Raw genomic sequence first — 18,903 nt, forward strand, 5'->3', positions numbered from 1 at the left:
GATGATGCGTACGTGTGGTTTATGGATGCTATACTTGCTTGTCAAGCCGTCGATAACGGAAGTGGACAACTACTTGTTATGCTCAGGCAAATATTTGGGCACAGCACACTAACCGACCAAAATGGGCTTGCTTGCCCAACTTACTTGCCAGGTGGATTTGCTGTTAAAGGGATTGTTTGTCACCGTCAAATGACAATCTTCTTGTGCACAGCACACTTTGAGAATTTCCCATCGCTATCTGCTCATCATTGGGGGCTTACTCCTGCCTTTTCAGCCCTTTTCGCTATGCGCTTCAACAACAAGCAACACACATTTGCCCAACTGTTCAACCAACCCCCAGCATCACCACAACAAAACACCTCGATTCCTAGCTCAAGACAAAAAATGAAAAAAAATGAAAAGGAAAAAAAAGAAGCTGATGGGCGACAGAGAGCAATGCTCCCGCCAGGGCTTGAACCTGAGACCTTCGCATTACCGATATTGCAGCCGAAGCTGAAGTATTAGTACGACGCTCTAACCAACTGAGCTACGGAAGCCAATCAGCTGTTGTTGAAGTGGCTTGCGGAGTTTGCGCTCTTGAGCAGGGGACAGTGGGTCACGGCTGAGTCAGGTCCAACGCAGGGTAAGAGGAGAGTTTCGTAAAGACTATTGCGAGTTGTGTATGCTCTGTTGAGTGTTGTTGTTGTTGAGTTTCGGACAATTGGCTCTCGGCAACTCGCAACTGAGCAAGTCCTAATTAGGAGACATATTGATTTTGCGGCTTCTTTAGGGAATCTTAAGGTTTCTCATTCTAAGATAGTCTAATGTTGGTTTGCCCTTTACATTGGCAAACCTCATGGCAGGACACTCTTGAGGATGGCAGGAGTAGACTCTAATCATACGGTGGCTAATTGGAACAGTAAAGTGTACCATCAAGAACTCCCATACGATTGCATGACTTGCGTCACTTATTCAAAGCCAATCCGTCAAGTGTGTAAATGCAACAGTGATATCGATAGTCTATTCAATCGTATGGTTTGCCCATATTATGCAACACTCTTTACAGGAAAAAAACCACCCAACTCCTTGAATTAATCAACCTCACCCTAGTCATTGCGGTGGCCCCAGAGGCTGGTTAAAGTCAAAGGGCGCCATGATGCCCTGCTCGCTGCCCTGGAGCTGCATGCTCAGAAACTCGTCGGTCACGAGGGTGCCCAGCTCCTCCCCCCACTGGGCCATGAGCTCGGCCGTGACGTTGTGGCTGAGCTCCAGGCCGTTCATGAGGTCCGGCACGTTGAGGGGGTCCTCGGGCGGTACCACCACCTGTGCGTTGCGCGCTCGCACGACATAGTCCTTGATTTCGCCCATGCACGGCCACGTATGTTGGACCTCCTCCATGGCGTCGATGATGGTTGAAAGTGAACGTGCAATGTCTGAATCGTCCCACGAAGCGCCTTGGAAGAAGCGCTTCATCATGATCGTGCCCGCCGCCGTAGACAGAGTCTGTACAAAGTCCAGGGGTAATGAGCGGAAACGGTAGTGCCTCGAGTACGTCCTCATGAGCCGGAGAATAGCCTGAAGCGACTCGTAGCAGATCTCGACATCCTCACTCTCGGCGATGCCTGGCTTCTCATACATATGCGAAGGTGGCCGGTGAAGGATGATCATGATGGTATGGAAGAGCATACTAGACTCTTGTCAGCAAATAGGAACACAAGGCCAAGGAGAGCCCACTCACTGCATGCGGAGCACAGAGGGTTGCACCACACCCACTGTCCATTGGTTCCAGTGAAGGGTGCCAGGGAGGCTCGACAACCACTTTGTCAGCGACACGTGTATTTGCCTTGACCTGGCTGCTGCCACCGTCGCGTCCACGTTGCCCCGACGGTTCTCGAAGAGATCGGTGATCATGACGTGGGCAATCTTGCATAGTTCGGCCTGGTAGATGAAGGATCCCACGAGAGCAACACCATCCTCAAACTCTGTCGCCGAGGCTCCTTTGCAGATGTACGTGTCGAGAAGGCCTTCCCAATCTGGAGGATACTGCAGCCTGATGGTGTTACGCACGTCGGATTCGCTCGGATGTAGAGCCGGAGGCCTTCCAAAGTAGAGGCTCAGTTGCTTGTCGGCGATGAAGATGGCCCAGTAGACTCGTCTCAAAATCTCCGTGTCGCGGTTCGAGGGTCCCTCTATCGAGGCATCCCAGTTATTCGGGTCCAGATGGAGACCCATCTCATGCGCAAGTCGAAAGGCCATGCCGGCAAAGAGCCAGCCCTTTGACGTGTGGCCTACACCAATCTCGCGATATCCTAATAGGGCCAGGGCCTGCAGGGATGTGAGTTCTGGACTGTCAAGAGTTGCGTAGATGAGCTGCTGGGCCTGGTTGGCAAAGATGTCCGAGACTGATCGGAAATCGTCGAGCTGCATCGCACCAAGAGAGCAGATGGCGAAGAGGAGGGCATCCGAGTAATACCTCCCCGAGCCCACATCGTAATCGCGCAAAAAGTACTCGCGGTAGACGAGCATGTGAAACTGATACTGATACTTGAAGTAGGCGGCCATGCACGTCTGCGATGTCTCGTCGTGAGGCGCATAGACGTAGCTAGGATCACGAGGGCTGCTGGTGACGCTATTGTCCGTCATGGTGTTTGGCATGGACCCGAGCATGGGAGGCGCCGAGTGAGCTTCAGAGTGAGAGGTGCCATCGTTGGACGACAGCGAAACGTCCTGCGAGAGGTGAATGTGAAAGGCGCTGGTGCCTCCAAAGAACTGAGTGGCATGGCTCGACCGCGGGCGCCGGAGCTGGCCGGAGCGCACCTGAGCGGCAACCACCTTGGGGTCAGTGTTTGACTTTTGGTGATCTCCAGGCGACTTGTTCGAGAGATCGAGTGAAGCTGGAGGAGATAGGGCCAGTTCTGATAGTATGTCGTCCCTCTCGGTGCTGTCAGCCACGGCGAGCTTGCGAATCAGCAGCTCGAGCGAGGCGACCTGACCCTCTAGAGCCTGGACGTAACCCTTGGATATCGGCCTTGGTTTGAAGTTTTAGTGACCGCTGTTCCTGATGCTGGCCTGATGTGATGGCGCATACCGTTGCTTCTCTCCACTTCCGCTGAGGATACACTCTGTACCCGCCTTGACGCAACGCGAGCATGGACGCTTGCGGTCACACTTGATCTAAGAGAGAGTCAGTCCCTGACATGATATGAGAGAATTACAAGTTGGAAGAGCCATGCGTACCTTGCGACGACGACATCGTTCGCAGCTGGGTTTCAAAGAGCATCAGCGCATTTGAGCCACTGAAGTGGAGCCTCATGAGGGGGGTGGAGAGAGAGTAGACTCACGATATCTTGATGGACTCACCCATCGGAGTCTCCTCCATGGTGACGACTCGGGTCTGGCGGTTTGCGTGGTGTGTTGCGATATATGGGAAACAGGAAAATCCTTTACAGGCACCAAGAACGGCGCAACGGATAGACGATAGCCGAGGGGGGCTTTAAGAGGCTGATGGGCTGTGGTTGCGGTCGTCTCCGTCTCGTGGTTGGCGGTGGAAATTTAGGTTGGGGTAGCAGTCGAGATGCGCGCTAAATATGGAATCCTCCGCTGTCACTTGACTTGACTTGACCTCTATCGCTCGCAACTAAACCATCACGACAGATATGCCTAGTCCATCAATTTTGTTTCAATTTCTTTTATTTTATTTTCTCATAGACACTTGATCACTGACCTCTTCAACTCATACCGCGACACCTTACTCTCTCTCCTCTGCACGCCGTCTCTTCCCTCAACACACCCTGGCCATGACCCATCTTGCATCATCTGTAATTAGGCAAATCTCATCTCGCAGCTATTCACTCACAGCCGCCGGCAAATAATGTCCTCATTCGCCGCGTCCAGAACCAGCATGTGTCCAGGCGCATGCGCCATGACTAAACCCGCCAGTTCGGCCCTCATCACCGCCTCTTGGGGAGTCACACCACATCCCCAGAAGACGGGCACCTCGTCATCCTGAGCCTCGCCGAGCCGTCGTCCGTCCATCGTCAGCGGTGGTGCTCCCCACTCTGGCTCGTCAATGTCGCTGATGCCCAAGGTCTTTACTGCCTCCCATCCCCACGCGATGGGCTCGCCGTGCGTGTTGCTGTGCCTGTTGGTGATGCGCCGCACGCGGTTGATGTCTTGCTTCTTGTAGGGCCGCATTGACACAACATAGGTGCCGCCCGTAAAGACTCCCGATGGACAGAGCGGTACCGTAGTTCGGTACATGGGCACGTTTCTTCCAAGGACAGCATGGCGAGGAGGTAAACCAGCTATCGTCAACTCTGCCTCGAAGCTGTAACTGCAGCCGATGAGAAAGGCCACATGATCGTCTGTCCACTCCGTCATGATATCGCTGCAGTTGGACTTTTGCAGTCGAGAGTCCTTGTACACCATATACCGCGGGGCATCAGTTCTCAAGTCAAAACCGGGGGCCAGCATGTCGTCTCCCCCGATGCCTTGGATCCACGACTTGACGGCATCATATCGGCCAACGGCCACTGATTCAGCCAGCAACGGACACGGGACGGGATTGCGGACGCATAACATCCGAAAGTCTTCTGCATACCGAGACGGGAGGACGATGAGATTCGCCTGGACATGGCCCGGGGCTAGTCCTGAGGTTGAGGTTGTGTGTAGGTTTGCACGTGCAGCCGATCGAACGTCTTTTCCTGTGGCTAGCATCAACGCCATGGTAACGGAATCATGTCAAGGCTATGGGAAACTTTATAGGTAAAGAGGTCCTGCTAACAATACTGTCGACATAGGTTAAAGGAGATGATGGCATGTTTAAAAGAATCTCAAGTTGACTCTCAATGGCAACTGGTAGTACCCTGTTGGTTTCTGGGGTTGTCAGTCGCGAACCAGATGAGCTTATCTTCAATGAAACCTCAAAACCTGCCTCGAGTGCTATTTCCCTCTCCCAAGACATCCATTGATAACACCAAAAAGCCCTCACTTCAATCATAATCTTAGCTTGATGTTAGTCTTGTTGTTCATCCTGCCGGACATCCGCCTCCGCCTTCTTACTAGGCGATATTCCCACCGTCATGATAATCCCCAACTTCCCCACACCCTCGTGCTGCAAGGTGAAGATTATCATCGGGGCCGAGAATTGTAGCATTTCCTCCGAACACGGAGATAGTTCTGTGAAGAGAGTCTATCGTCTGTTGCCGAGGAGTGCAGTTATGACCCCGCGCACCAGGCCTCATGTAGACTTATAGACTTTGTCACCGGAGCCTCACGTTTGCATAGCTACTGAATGATAACACATCCCGAAGAAAAATTGGGTATGTTTTGAGTAGTCGCATCGAACCCTGTCTCAAACTATCCCCGGTTCAAGTAATGATGGCTGTTGTCACTGTTGCACTCCTTTCACCACCACTAATCACATCTTCATCAACTTTGCCCACGTATACGTCACAATCCCAGCTACTGAGAACCAAACCTCAAGCTCATTTCCAGTGATACCTCAATCCCAAGATATCTCCGAAGAGGGCGCCTGACGTCTTTTGAAACATATTACGGGCGAGGCGCCTCCGCGTGGCGCTTCTCGAAACTTGGCCTGAGTGAACATGACCCATGTGTACCACCATTGGGACCAATACCTTGCTTGAGGCTTAGGAGCTCTTCGAGCTCTCATCGTCATAAAGAGACCCAAGGAACTGCCAAACCCAGAAAAAGAAAGACATTGATTCAACCTCTAGGACATCCTCACTGTTGTACGAGGAAATATCGAACTGAGGGATAGATATTTGAGACTTATACGGGCTTGAGGAAAAACTCGATGCCAATCGAGATAGATAAATCATGTTCTATACTTTGATGTTGCCGTTGTAGCCGTCTGAGTCCTGGGGAAGTGAGCCACCGGCAGTTGGGAAAGCCATGCGTGGACATGGACCTAGGGGCTGTATTCTTGTCACCTATATTCTTGAGCACGTGCGTGACCATCCTCTGAGCTCTTAGCTGCTCATGTTCATCTGGTCCCCTCAGTTAGACGTTGGCACACAGCTTTTCAAAGAAAGGTGCTGCTTCACAGACCTAGAGTTGGTGGTGGCAGCGGTTCCTTGATGTATTGAAGATTAGGTTTGCTTGTTGTTGGCCCTGAGCCCCATTTTGGCCCGAACTGTTGTTCTTGGACACTTTGGGCCATCTTCTTGCTTGCCCTGGTTATGTTGCTAGATAGCACGTTGCCTTCTTACCAAGATAATATTCACCTCCTGTGTTGTCATACGCAAGATCTTCTCTATCCCCTCATTTAAAGCACAACCTGTTGGCCATGTGCAATAGGCCCAGTACTAAGACGGAGGCACCTTAAATGACCTTTCACGCAGGAGCATAGACTTGCCTGTTATCACGACCGGCTCTACGTCAAGTGCGGTTATCTACCAACTCTCCAATACGTGATTCGCTCACACATTCCACTGAAACAGGATTATTGACCTCATGGCACATGGTTGCAATGAAAACGTTCGGAGCGAGCGCCAACAGCCAAGGTCGCATGAAACAACCTCAATTCTAAAAAGGGCGGGGAATCACGTCCTAAGCCTGGGGCCTTATAAGAATGATTGGCAATGGCCTCGGTCGCGGGGCCGGCGTGGGCCGACAATAGCGGACACACACAACCAACAGACATCCGGAGACGATGGACAAGCGGTGTCTGTGCCTGCTCCGCCTCGGCGTCAGGGAAGCCCCCGGCGGCCGAGGAGTCAGCGATGTCGGTGACGGCATCGTGGGGGGCAGGGGCACCGAGTTCTGTCGGACATCCAACTGAGCCTCTGGAGGGAGGCGGACTTGAGCTCCGTCGGGGTGTTACAGCGGAGGCAGTCATCCGGGTAAGAAGCTCTAAGCGACTCGGGGTGAGTCCGGGGTAGTGAGATTTAACATTAAACATTGGCGGAAGACGACAGCCGAGGCAGTCAAAGTAAGATAGTGTGATGAGTGAGTCACCTGACGGACGTGGTTGGGCTCGGGTCGAATCGAAGCACCAACCGCCCAGTTTATTCGGCGATTTCCATAACGAGACATTGTGATGGCAACCAATAAGACCCAAGGTGTTAGGTTGGGCGCGTTGTCGATTGTTAACCTGAAACCCTCACTCCCCGCTTGAGCCCTCGAGGGGCGAAGCGAGTTTCTCCCTCATGTTATCAGATCTTGGCAGCATGATAGGGACCACAAGGCAGAGTCAGCTCCTCTTCAGCCTTGCGAGGGAGGGAGATCGGCGAGTTCAGTCGGTGATAAGAACAAAAACCTTGCCGGGGATGAAGGTCTCGGTTCCGGATGCGCGCTTAGTGGGTGGTCCTCGGAAGAAAGATAGAGTCCGAGGGGATCATGCAGGGTCGAGCCAAGGGCCAAGAGCATGAGGGATAATAATGTGCGCTGTTCATGGCCCCATTCCCGTTCCTACCGCACGGGGGGATATCGCTTAGGGACGAAGCGCCCTGTTCCTGGTCTGGTTAAAAACCCTTGTCTTCGGACTCTTGGGCTCTCTCGAAGACTCATTCGAGTGTAGTTAGGTCTAGAACTCGGACCCGCAGGGTAATTCGGCCGGATAAGCCATCAAAGGAACCAATAACGCCTCGCACGTTTTTCCAAAAGAGCGGGACCAACGGTTGGCGCCGAGGAGAGGCACACAAGAAACCCCTGCGAGATGTTGGTTGATGTAAGTCTTGGCATCTTGGCGAATGCTCTTACATGGAGTTGAAAAGTCATGGGTCCATGTAAGGGCAGCAGAGATGATTGAATGGTCAGCGCACGTGACCCCCTCTGGCCACTCACGTCCGAGATCTCTCAGTCTAAACCGCCAAGACAACCCCATCACCCTTGTGCTCAGCTGCGCATGGCAGGGCATTGCAAAGGAACCCTGCCTGATTTTGTGCGTGGCGATGCTTTTTCCATGCTGGCCTAGCTACCAGGCCTATCCAGACCTGGGAAGCCAAGCAAAAAGAGTGCGAGAGCGAGAGTGCGAGCAGGCCTGTGAGGCTGTTGGTTCCTCTTAAGTATGCCATATCTTCCCTAGTTGCAGGAGACCTGGTTCTCGGAGGACTCTTTTCTCTTAATCTACGTAAATTCTCCTGTTTGCCTTTCATGGCTTCATTCAGTCTGGTCTCTACCGTCTCTTGTGTTTCATACAAGACTCGGTGATTGTCGACGCCCACATCCCGACCATCGTGCCACTTATCAGCTCGCCCTCTTTTTAGAGCAGCCGATCATTTAACCCCCGGGAAGCTGCAAATCATTCCATTCAGCTAGAAGGAGACGAAAGATGTCCACCACAGTCGTCACCCCGAAGGTGCCGGAGGTATCCTCCGAAGAGTCCAGGCGCACATCCGATCACTCTGCAGCACCCCCCGAGCAACCACCAGTAAACAGCAAGCCCAAGCGGAAGAGATGGATACTCATTCTTTCCATTGTCGGTGCTGCCATCGTAGTGATATTGGCGCTGACTCTTGGGTTGTACTTTGGCCTGAAAAAGTCGAGTGGTGGGGGTGGAAGCAATCAAGAGAGCCAAGATGGGACTTCAACTGACTCGACCAAGAACGAGACAAATCATGCAATTGAGGACAATGTCGTTGATCTGGGCTACTCAAAGTATCGGGGCAGGGAGCTGGGTAATGGTATCACCGTGTTCCTCGGCATGCGCTTTGCTAAAGCTCCCGTCGACGACCTGCGGTGGCGTGCTCCCGTGGCCCCTGAATCCACCGAGGGCATTCAGAGCGCCGAAGATGTAGGCATTTTCAATCCAACTCGGAATTTCACGACACATTCATTGATTCTAACTTGCTGCAGTATGGCAAAGTTTGTCCTGGTGTGAAGCAGGGTCTTGGCGGCCAATACCACGAAGACTGTCTCTTTGTCAACGTCTGGACCCCGGCTACTTCTAACCCCGACAAGAAGCTCCCCGTGATGGTATACTTCCAATCCGGTGGTAAGATATTCCAAACGCAGATTCTAGAACGGCGTGGCTCACTCCTGATGTAGGCTACATCCTAGACTCGGCCCCTTACACCAACGGCACGCAGCTCATCGAGACTTCGGGCAACAACATGATCTTTGTCACCTTCAACTACCGTGTCGGACTCTTTGGTTTCCTCGCTGGAAAAGATGTCAAGGAAGATGGGGATCTTAATGTTGGTTTGCTTGACCAGCGCATGGTGTTGAAGTGGATCCAGGAGCACATCTCCAAGGTTAGACAGACTCATCCGGATTACCAACTGGGACGACATACTGACCACTTGAACAGTTTGGAGGTGATCCCGACCACGTTGTGATCCACGGTCAGTCCGCCGGAGCAGGATCCGTCGCTCTCCACCTCGTCGCCTACAGCGGAAAAGACGAAAGCCTCTTCGCCGGCGTCATCTCCGAGTCCACCTTCATGCCTGGCCAGCCTAAATTCGACGACCTGGAGTACCAATACGAGGACATCCTCACCAAAGTTGACTGCCTCGACGCAAAGGACAGGATGGCCTGCCTGCGCGGCAAGAGCTCAGAGGACCTGCAACAGTTCAACAGGCAGGGTCCTTTCGCAGACCGTACTTATCCGGCCACATTCTACTGGGCTCCCTGTACCGACGGCGACATGTTTCCCGACTATCCGTCCAAGCTCTATGAGAGGGGCGACTTTGTCAAGGTGCCGCTTCTGTTCGGTGCCTGTACCAATGGTGAGTCTTCCGACCAATGAACCTGACCTGTCTTGATTGTATACTAATCCGATTTCAGAGGGTTCGAATTATGCCGTCAACGCAGGCAGCTCTGCCCAATTCATAAGGTTCATGTTGAATGAATACCCCTATCTCACCGACAACGACACCGAAACCATCCTCGATCTATACCCCCGCGAACCCAGTCTCCCTAAGCACGACATCTGGTTCCCCTCGGCCTCCCGAGCCTACGGCGAAGTCACTTTCATCTGTCCGGTCAACAATATCCTCAATGCTGTAGCCGAAAACTACAACAGCACCGACATCTGGTCGTATCGCTACAACGTCCAGATCAAGGACTTTGTCGAAGAAGGCCGAGGTGTCCCCCACGTCGCCAACGCCCCCGCTGTTTTTGGTCCAGATATGCTGGCCTCTCGATCAAGAGCTAGCTACTACACCTACAACGCCCCCATGGTTCCTATAATTATGAACTACTGGATCAGCTTCGTCCGCGCTCTGGACCCCAACAAGTACCGTTACGAGGATACTCCACGCTGGGAGAATTGGGGTGACGATCAGCGTCGTCTAGTGTTCGAGTTGGGCAACCTCACAATGGAAAGCGTCGACAGGGGCGAGATAGAGCGGTGTGAGGCGTGGTGGGACATGGGCAACTCGACCAAGCAATGATGAAGATGATATTGACGGTTATGATTGTGTGTCAGCACATTTGTTGGAAATGATTTCACCTCTGTTTTGCAGCTATGATACCCCTAGCCCAGACAATAAAGCATAATGTTGATTCGGCCTATCTTGACTTCGTTCAACCTCTAAACTTGGCCTTGAATCATCACTTGAACCTACTACTGCATATCTCTATTTCCTCAACCATCCGGGGACTCGAGGCCAAATACTAAGAATACACTTGCACCACAAACAATTCTTCTGATTGCAATCGCTCTAGTATCTACGAGTGGCACGCGAAATTCTTTACACACTAATTCCTTGGAGGGCCTGGAACGAATTTTCCAAGCGGTTGACCCCAGCCACTAATATAGCTGCCTCCATTGCCTCTTATTGTCCCCTGACACCCTTTACCATCGAGACCCGGAATCATTGCTTGTGTGAACCTTGATGCAATTGGGAAACATCGTGTCATCAATTCTCTGAATGCCATGGGCGATTCAAAGTTTTTCTCACATAGGATCGTACTGCCCGTTTCGCCTCCGATGCCCAACGCCGTACTCGCCGTGTTTTATGGTGTGATTTCTGCTGAAGACCATGACTCGTTGGGCTAGATCCAATGCCAGATTCGTCGAAAGAGCTGTAATGACCAGCACTGGGCCGTAGAGGCGTTGGGTCGCTACCATTCACAGCTGATACCCTTCGACGTTTTCTTATCCTCGCTCTTGGCTCGGTTCTTGGTCGGAGAAATGACACCTTTGTCCCCAGTACTTTGGAATTCCTCGATCGACCAGAGGAAGCTTGTGGTCTCGATATTCCGGGCTCACTTCCGGGATTTGGCTGGGGGACTGGCGTCGCTATTACTATCCCCCTATGTGAAGGGGGATAAGTGATATCAAACTGGTCAGATGGATAATGCCGACCTCTCTTTGTTGATTCATCGATACTGGAGAGTCTGTTCTCCCCTATCCCTAAGTGGGCGAGCTCTTCCTCGAGGGCTTCTCCGAAGCTAGAACGGTTGGTTAACGTTTCTTTTTGAGGAAAATGTTTCAGTTCCAAGAGAGAATTGAAATGTCCAAGATCCACGTTGCGTACGACTGTACCGTCATGAGCCAACGGCTTCTGGCTCATTTTGTTGCGAGATACTTTGAGCCTAAGTCTGGGTTTGATGGGATGGCTAGAGCTTCTCTTAGGGACTGCTGAGGAATCATCACCCTCCCTTTGAAATCCTGCAGATTGGGAAGATCTCAGTCGAACCTTGAATCGCGAAGGGCTCGCTCGAAGCTGCTGGTGAGAGCGTGGCTCTAGAGTTTCATCATAAAAGAAGGACTTCAAAGCCACAGTGCTTGCCTTGGGCTCCGGTTCGACGGGTACGGCTGTATTGACTGGACTGGAGTACAGCAACCCTGTCGAAACCTCGGTCTCCGTGGAGGAGGTTCCATGAGGCGATCCGGCCTTCAGTGCCTCGTCGGGTAAAGGAGGCAGTGCTTTCATCAGTTGCGGGATACTGTTCGTCACTCTGAGTTGCTTGGCAGGAGAAATAGGGTCAGGGGACAAGATAGACGTGCCGACGTTTGCCCTCTCTCGTTCTGGATGGGGGATGGCAAAAATCGAGTCCTTTGGGACAACAATGTCTGCGGCAGCAGGGTTCCGGCGATGACGACCTCTCCCTGCTCGTCCCTTCGTTGTCGTAGCGTACTCTTCCAGTTGAGACGGTTGATTTTCAGGACGTGGAGGCGCTGACATTTCTGGAAAGCCTTCTTGGAACTGCTCCTCTCCTTGACAAGCAGTAATGACTTCTTCTCCATCTACCTCCTCATCAGCCAATAGATCGCGCTGGCTGCTTTCAGACAGTTGGGCAACAGAACCACGCTCAGCCAACATGGAATCGGAAGAACAGCTGTTCTTGTAGGGACCGCATTGATGCATCATATCCAGGCACAAAGTATTGGGCTCGGCACCCAATGTCTTGGAACGACGAAAAGTCTTGGGGCTGGATGGGCGGTGGGTGTTTTGACGGATCGAGGGCGATTTCTAGAAGCCATCGACTTCAACTTGTTCCATCAAATGCTGTACATCCGCAGGTGGTGCCGAGCTTGAATGCACACGTCTTGCATGTGCCAAAACATTTTGAGAGTCAACGGCGACACTGCTTCCAACTGAAGCGCAGCGAGGGGATAGAGCATCTTCATGTGCGCGTGGGTAACCTTGGGCTGCCTGTTGACCAGTCTTGTCAAAGTCTGCGTCTGACTGAAAATCAGTGTCTTTTTCTGACGGAGCTTCAAAGTGATCTGTTTACTTTGGTCAGCATCAATACACTAATGTTTTGATCGCCTTACATTTGAGGTTGGTTCCACTTGAATCGATGGTCGGAGGGGTATCTGAATCGTCTGTGGCCTCTGTGCCGTCTGTTCTCAGCAAGAATGGGTGTCTGATTCCCCCTGCCCTCTGAGGAATTGGACAAAGGGGAGGAGCATATTCCTGTTCATATGGGGCCTCCGTTTCGAACTCTTCGGTATAGTCGTAGTAAAATGAGCCTGTGGCGCGTGGTGGTGGCACGTTGGTATCCAGTGGCATCCCCTGATACATCTCCACAATAGACGTCAAACTGGCTGAGCGAATACTTTGGTCGCTGGAGCTTGTCTGTCGGTATTGAGGCCGTGGACCCCAGTACTGTATTCTGCTTGGTGTTCTTGAGCGACTAGGTCCTGGGCCATACTGATATGGTCCAGGAGATGGATGTGAGGGCAACGAGGACGTCGATCGACTGAACTCAGGTCGCATCGATAAGGGAGGATACTGGTGATGGCTGCGAGGGCCTCTGGGTTTATGAGACCAATAGACAGTACGCTGTTGCCCCAGTGAGATACTGAATAGAAGAAAGAGATGCTGGGGAGACAAACCTGCGAGACCCTATCAATCCCAACCATCCTGCTGTAATCAATGACTCCGTTATCCGACATTGCGGGAGAAGCAGGCCGAACCCCAGGTCTTCTCAAGCGTGTTGGATATGGAAATGGGGAGCGAGGGCGTTGGAGGCCACTTGTGCTTGGTAGACTCTGAAAAGTACCGGAAGATTTGAAGGACGGTATCCGTCTCGAACTGCACGTTGTCAAGGAGTGGGAACGATAACCATCCTCGGAAGAGGGCGACAAAGATCGAGATAGAGATGGATGTGCCGATGAGCCATAGAGCGAAATGATCTCGGATGTTGTGTCTCTATACGAGGGCAGCGATTTGCGGTCATCCCGACCAGGGCCATCCTGAAAACCTTTGGGATGGGAGCGAGAAGGACGCTTCTGTACTCTAACTTCAGGCCTCGGACGTCGAGGATGGCGATGTCCAATCGAAGGGGTTGGGGGCTTGATGGAGAAGATGCCAATATCCCCAGTCTCTGTGGTTGTCTTCAGCATGCTCTCGAGGGGACCAGGAGAGCGGAGAAGAGCAGAAGTTTCATTCAGACTCTGGTACGGTCGCCGCAGCTGGGAAGGAGGCCGTAGCCTGGAGATGTCACTCTGTCTCTCGTGGGCTTGATAGGAGCTGTGGAGCGAGGTTTGGCTGATCGATCTGTGTCGGGAATCTTCGAGATCCATGGCGATACATTGGCTTCTCGACGTGCCGAGACTTGGAGGCATATAATTAACTGAGGGATATGCGAATGTTCATCGACGACAAAGTGACCAAGAAGACCAAGAAAGCTGGAGTAGGCGATTACAAGCCAAAATGACAGGCGTCACAGGCAGATTGAAACACATTCCGAGGGAAGATTGGTCAGTGGAGGAGAACTACGGGTAATGGAGAGGTTGAGGCATTCATTGGGAGGCAGGAGCAGAGAGGGAGTTTTGGAAGGAGCACTTGGTTGACTGGAGGCTTCCAGTAGAACGCCTTCTGTGTCCCATTGGTACTTGCCATTTTGGTAGTCTTTTTTGGTGTTGAGGAGCAACCTAAGGAAGGAGCCTGAGAGCAACATTGACAGATCAGAGAGCAGCAGTGACAACTCAAAGAGCCAAGAATCACAAGATCAGTTTGACAACGCAAAGCTCCATGACGCTGTGTGCTGCGTGGGTGTGCAGAAGAAGGACAGAGGGCTTCATGCAGAGGTGGGTCCGAGCTGCCATGAAGCCATCACCGTCGTCGTCGAGGAGTTCCTCCCAAGTGGCAGGTCCACAATTGAAAGAGTCATTTTTGCCAACGGCGTAGGATCGGCAATGCACTAGCCGTCAGGGGATTCTGCTAACCCCAACGACGTGAAACAATTCCTGAAATGAAAGGCCACACGTTACCTTCGGGTTTGAAAACTCTCAAGTCGAAGAGAATTTGTTGGACAAATCAACGGGTCAACAATGCTTGGTGAGTCGAATCAACGTCGGTGGCGCCTCACCCAAACGCCGTCCCCCTGTCATGAGCGACAGGATGGGCGTCATCAAGCATTCGCTGCGCTTTGACGGGAACATTTGTGAAGTGGTTGTCGTCTGTGTCTGTGCAATCACCATCCAGCAGCTCTCCTCACCGCCGAGTCTTCACGTGCAAGTCGACTCGAGTCCCTTTTTTCCCATTGCCGGGCTGTCACGGGATTTGCCTCCCTGTCACACGGTTTCCCAAGAGATTGCAGAGCCCGGGCCAGAGCCTAACGAAACAAAAAAGAACCTTACCCTTCTCCCGAGGCATTCCCGTGATCTCCCATTAAACCCCCAGCCCAGGGCAGGGCCGGGACCCGCCAGGCGAGACACTCATTTCTTGGGCAGCAAACAGACTCCCTCGTGGACGGCCTCGACCGAATGCTTGTTTTGTCGTGTAGCGTGACTCATTACCCTCCATGTCCAGAAATAAACCACATTGTCTTGATTGTTGCCCTTGGCAAGGAACCTGGCCTGGGTCTGGTCTGGAGTCTGGACGGGACCGGAACCCCGTACCGAAAACGGGTGGCCGCAGAGAGCCGAAGTGAAAGTCGAGGCATCTGACTCGGCAACAGGGTTTAATTAGCAGGGCATGGGGCTTGTGGCTCTTCTGGAAGCGCTACCACCCAAAGCGCTCCAGGATGGCCGCTCTTGTCAAGACGGCTCCCGATGTGGCTTGCACCGTCGACGAGTAGAGGGTCCCCCTTGGCCAACCCTGGGCCACCCTTCAAGATTTTCCGACCTTGTGGACAAGTCTGGCCTTTCAAGCCTCGCATCCAACTGGCCACCGCCGTATCCCCGCAGTCCGTGCTGCCCACCATGGCTGGGTCCACGCGGTGTCTTGTCCAAGACTAGTCAGGGGTCTATCGCTCACTTGTAGCGCCATCGTCTGGCGCTCAAAGGTTGAGCTAATGCCGGATGCACATGTTCAACTGGGGGTCGCTTGATTTTGAACAAAAGGGAACCCTCTCGCCCGGCCGCCCATGTCAAGTCAAGTCAAGTCAACAAACCATTGTCAATAACAGACGCCTTCTTTCAGCCTTTGACGACTTTATTCCCGCCCTTCCCGTGTCTAACCTGTGGCTTCAGGCTCGGCCCTTTCCATATATCGTGTCTCGGGTTCCCGTCGCCTTTCCCCTCACCACCTTCTTCACCCACACCTTTGAACCAGGACAAATCGACACCTTGGAATCTCGCCCGTCTCGCCACAATGGAAGACCGGAGGCCCAACCTCACTCTCCCGCTCCCCATTCGGGAACCATATGAGTTTCAACGTCCCCAGACTTCACTCCGGAGCCCTTCAATACGCAGTCCCCGGTTCCGTGAGGACTTCGACGCCCCTTTCTCGGAGGCCATCATGAACGCTTCTAGGACAACGCTCGCCACCGATACCATCAGCTACCCGTCTACCGGAACCAACAGCCGAACTAGCATTGGAGATAGCGAGCGTCCGTCCCCTCTTCGACTTACCCATCGCAATGCTTCCTGGGAGTCGGAGACCAAACGACGAGCAAGAGTCAACGACCGCATCCTGGAGTGGGCCAAGAGATCGTGGGGCGCTGTGCGAAGCCGCTCCAACTCCAACTCCAACAAAGGCGACTACTTCGACAGCCAACCCGCCGCAAGCCAAAGCAGTGTTGCCACATCCCCATCAGCAGACGACATTGCTTCAACAGAGCCAGACAGCAGTCAAGCAGCTAACACGGTCACCAACACGCAAAGGTTGACATCAGAGTCGAAGTAATGGATTGAATTCAGTACCCGAGCACCCCCATCTAATTGCTCATGGGGTTGGATGAATAATAAATGAGTTAATGTCGGCGTTGGTGGTGTTAGTCTTCTCGGGTCCAACGACGACCATGACGAGGTTAAAGGCTTGGATTTAAGGATTGATTAGGAGGCATGACCCCAGATAGAGGCAAGTCCTCCACCAGAGGCGAGACCTCAGAATACACCGCCGCCAATAATGAAAAGGCGCTCTTGTTCTCTCTTTGCCCATTGAATGATCTTGTTTGCCCCTTGTGTTATTGTGGCCCTCGACACATTGGGTCCGGCCACGCAGTAGAATTCAAAGACTGGAGTTATCCAGGCCAAAGACGTCGCATCATCCCCCACAGAGTGTAGCACTTTGAGATGCGAGTGCTTTGCGTGTATTGACGCATGTAGTTCGTGATACACCGACATCAGTCTCCTCCGCTCAACTAGCTCTGTGAAACTGGGGTCCAGTGAAGCCATGCAAAACTGGACGTTGGCCCGTGACTTGTATAAGAAATGACTGACCTGGCTGCCAGGGGTGATCTCATGTATCTTTGGGCGGCCAGTGCGGGTGGCATTCTGGATGATAGCCAGAGTTCCATTCTTAGCAAGTTGCTGGGCCACATTGTCCCTCATCTGCTTGAGTTCAAAGAAGCTCTCACGATCGGCACTAATGAGAATCATGGCGATTTCCTCATCCGCTGATCGTCCTTGTGCTGCAGCTGGGGAGCTAGCCTGCTCTCCAGATGCGCCATCAAAGAAGCTGACGTACATGTAGAGATAACCTTTGTTGTTAAAGGCAGGCAAGCATAGTGGAATCCAATTCTCTCCACCCCCTCCTTTAATCCCATCACTCTCAAAGAGCATGTTGAAGATGAGTTGAAGGTCGCTGGGGTGGAGTGAATGACGACGGGGCCGAATGACACTGACGAGTTTCCCGCCAGCCACGATGAGGCCGTACAGTAGCTTCTCGGTCCGCAACTTTAAAAAGGTGTTATTTATAGCAAGTCGCTGAGATTTTCGAAGCCTGAGGCACTCCAACGACCCGAGGAGTGCAGAGGGTGAGCCTTTTGTGAAGGTGTCAGCCAGTGACGACAGTAGAGACTCGGTCCCTTGCAGTGGCTTCCGCAGATCGGTTGATGGACGGTTGGCAAAGATGTGAGTTAGCCTGGGCAGTGTCAATGTCGACAATATCTGCATGTAGAGAGCTTCCAGCTGCGCCCGCAGCTGCGCGTCACTTTCGCCCAGCTTGCTGATGGCGACAAAGTAGAGGGGTCCTTCGGTCGAGATGACAAAACGAGTGTCTCCAGCGGAAAAGGCTTGCAGGGGGTTCTTTGCGCCCTCGTAAAACGAAATGATTGTTTGAACCACGCCCATGGAAGAATTGATGAGGCTCAGATCTCCATGACGACTCCAGATGGGCTTTCCGGCCGACGACAGGATCAGGTAATGTTTGAGTTTGGATTTCCATATGCGCAATTTGTCCTCGTCTCCAGAGTCGTCATTATCATCGTCCTGGATCGGATCGAATTCATGATCAAACTCGGTGAGCTTATCGTCAGCACCCGTCCTGCTCCTTTCAAAGGGTTGGACGGTGGCTGACTGGGAGCGAAGCAAGTTCCAGGCTGGGCTTTTCTTATGGAGCTCCCCGGCGAGCAGACTGGCAATATCCCCAGCAGGTCGCATGGTCGGTGCAAAGCTCATGATGCTTGCAGTCTCGTCCGCCTCACCGCTGAGGCTACTCTCATGTCGACTAGGAGAGGCATGGCCGCTGTCGGCTGGACTCGGCAGAGAATCGGGGCCAGGAGTAGGAAACGTTCCACGAGATCCATCTGGAAAGGACAGCGTCTGGATTTCCACGGGAGTTATTGCTGTGACCGCCTGTGCTTGCAGTGCCGACGGGTCCATGGTGGCACTCGCGGGTGGCCGTGGTGGAAGTGGAGGACGGTACTCATCGTCCGTGGGGGAGATGGATGCTGGATTGGGTCCCATCTTGACGGGTTCCATGATAGGTGTAGCTCGCTTGTCGCATTTCCAGGGGATCAGCCGTCTCGATGGTGGAATCGAGGAATATTCAGTGCAGCTAGAACCCTACGACCGGGCAAGCTTCCACGAAGGACGGGCGAGGCCATTATGCCATCTTGGACAAAGTTAAGGTTGACGATGGTGGTATCGGGGCTACAAATGAGGAGAGAGATCCATCAAGGCTTTGGGCATGACGCAGCCACATTTGGGTCATGGTCATGCAGTTTGGAGGGGCTGTTGCAGCCTTGCGCTAATGAGCCCCGTGTTCAGAGAGCTTTGGCCAATCAGCGTCTCCCCCGTACTCAAAGCTCCGCTGATTTTCGAGGTAGGTGCTAACAGCGGGTGCGGCTACGGGGGCTTTGGAGCTGCCGCCTGTGAAACGTAGCCTTCTGAGG

At 52.8% G+C, this 18,903-nt stretch overlaps 6 protein-coding genes across 6 annotated transcripts; 2 read left to right on the forward strand and 4 right to left on the reverse strand.

The window, feature by feature from the left end:
- Nucleotides 1-1,089: 1,089 nt before the first annotated feature.
- Nucleotides 1,090-3,358, reverse strand: NCS57_00589800 (Zn(2)-C6 fungal-type domain-containing protein; the record flags this gene model as incomplete). Its single annotated transcript, XM_053055805.1, has 5 exons — nucleotides 1,090-1,666; nucleotides 1,718-3,007; nucleotides 3,068-3,153; nucleotides 3,217-3,241; nucleotides 3,321-3,358. The coding sequence occupies 5 exons, from the start codon at nucleotides 3,356-3,358 to the stop codon at nucleotides 1,090-1,092; spliced, it is 2,016 nt and encodes a 671-aa protein (XP_052914760.1).
- Nucleotides 3,359-3,831: 473 nt separating this feature from the next.
- Nucleotides 3,832-4,704, reverse strand: NCS57_00589900 (uncharacterized protein; the record flags this gene model as incomplete). The annotated part of the gene is made up of 1 exon (XM_053055806.1): nucleotides 3,832-4,704. The coding sequence occupies one exon, from the start codon at nucleotides 4,702-4,704 to the stop codon at nucleotides 3,832-3,834; it is 873 nt and encodes a 290-aa protein (XP_052914761.1).
- Nucleotides 4,705-8,275: 3,571 nt separating this feature from the next.
- Nucleotides 8,276-10,337, forward strand: NCS57_00590000 (Carboxylic ester hydrolase; the record flags this gene model as incomplete). The annotated part of the gene is made up of 5 exons (XM_053055807.1): nucleotides 8,276-8,737; nucleotides 8,800-8,938; nucleotides 8,992-9,197; nucleotides 9,254-9,671; nucleotides 9,730-10,337. The coding sequence occupies 5 exons, from the start codon at nucleotides 8,276-8,278 to the stop codon at nucleotides 10,335-10,337; spliced, it is 1,833 nt and encodes a 610-aa protein (XP_052914762.1).
- Nucleotides 10,338-13,283: 2,946 nt separating this feature from the next.
- On the reverse strand, nucleotides 13,284-13,924 carry NCS57_00590100 (uncharacterized protein; the record flags this gene model as incomplete). Its single annotated transcript, XM_053055808.1, has 2 exons — nucleotides 13,284-13,550; nucleotides 13,643-13,924. 2 exons carry the CDS (start codon nucleotides 13,922-13,924, stop codon nucleotides 13,284-13,286), a joined length of 549 nt encoding a protein of 182 aa, XP_052914763.1.
- Nucleotides 13,925-15,722: 1,798 nt separating this feature from the next.
- On the forward strand, nucleotides 15,723-16,472 carry NCS57_00590200 (uncharacterized protein; the record flags this gene model as incomplete). The annotated part of the gene is made up of 1 exon (XM_053055809.1): nucleotides 15,723-16,472. The coding sequence occupies exon 1, from the start codon at nucleotides 15,939-15,941 to the stop codon at nucleotides 16,470-16,472; it is 534 nt and encodes a 177-aa protein (XP_052914764.1). The 5' UTR covers nucleotides 15,723-15,938.
- A 200-nt stretch (nucleotides 16,473-16,672) lies between these two features.
- NCS57_00590300 (Vacuolar fusion protein MON1) lies at nucleotides 16,673-18,490 on the reverse strand (the record flags this gene model as incomplete). Its single annotated transcript, XM_053055810.1, has 1 exon — nucleotides 16,673-18,490. One exon carries the CDS (start codon nucleotides 18,488-18,490, stop codon nucleotides 16,673-16,675), a length of 1,818 nt encoding a protein of 605 aa, XP_052914765.1.
- Nucleotides 18,491-18,903: the final 413 nt, after the last annotated feature.

The sequence above is a fragment of the Fusarium keratoplasticum genome, chromosome 4 (assembly GCF_025433545.1).
Source record: "Fusarium keratoplasticum isolate Fu6.1 chromosome 4, whole genome shotgun sequence".
In the NCBI taxonomy this organism is placed as follows: domain Eukaryota; kingdom Fungi; phylum Ascomycota; class Sordariomycetes; order Hypocreales; family Nectriaceae; genus Fusarium; species Fusarium keratoplasticum.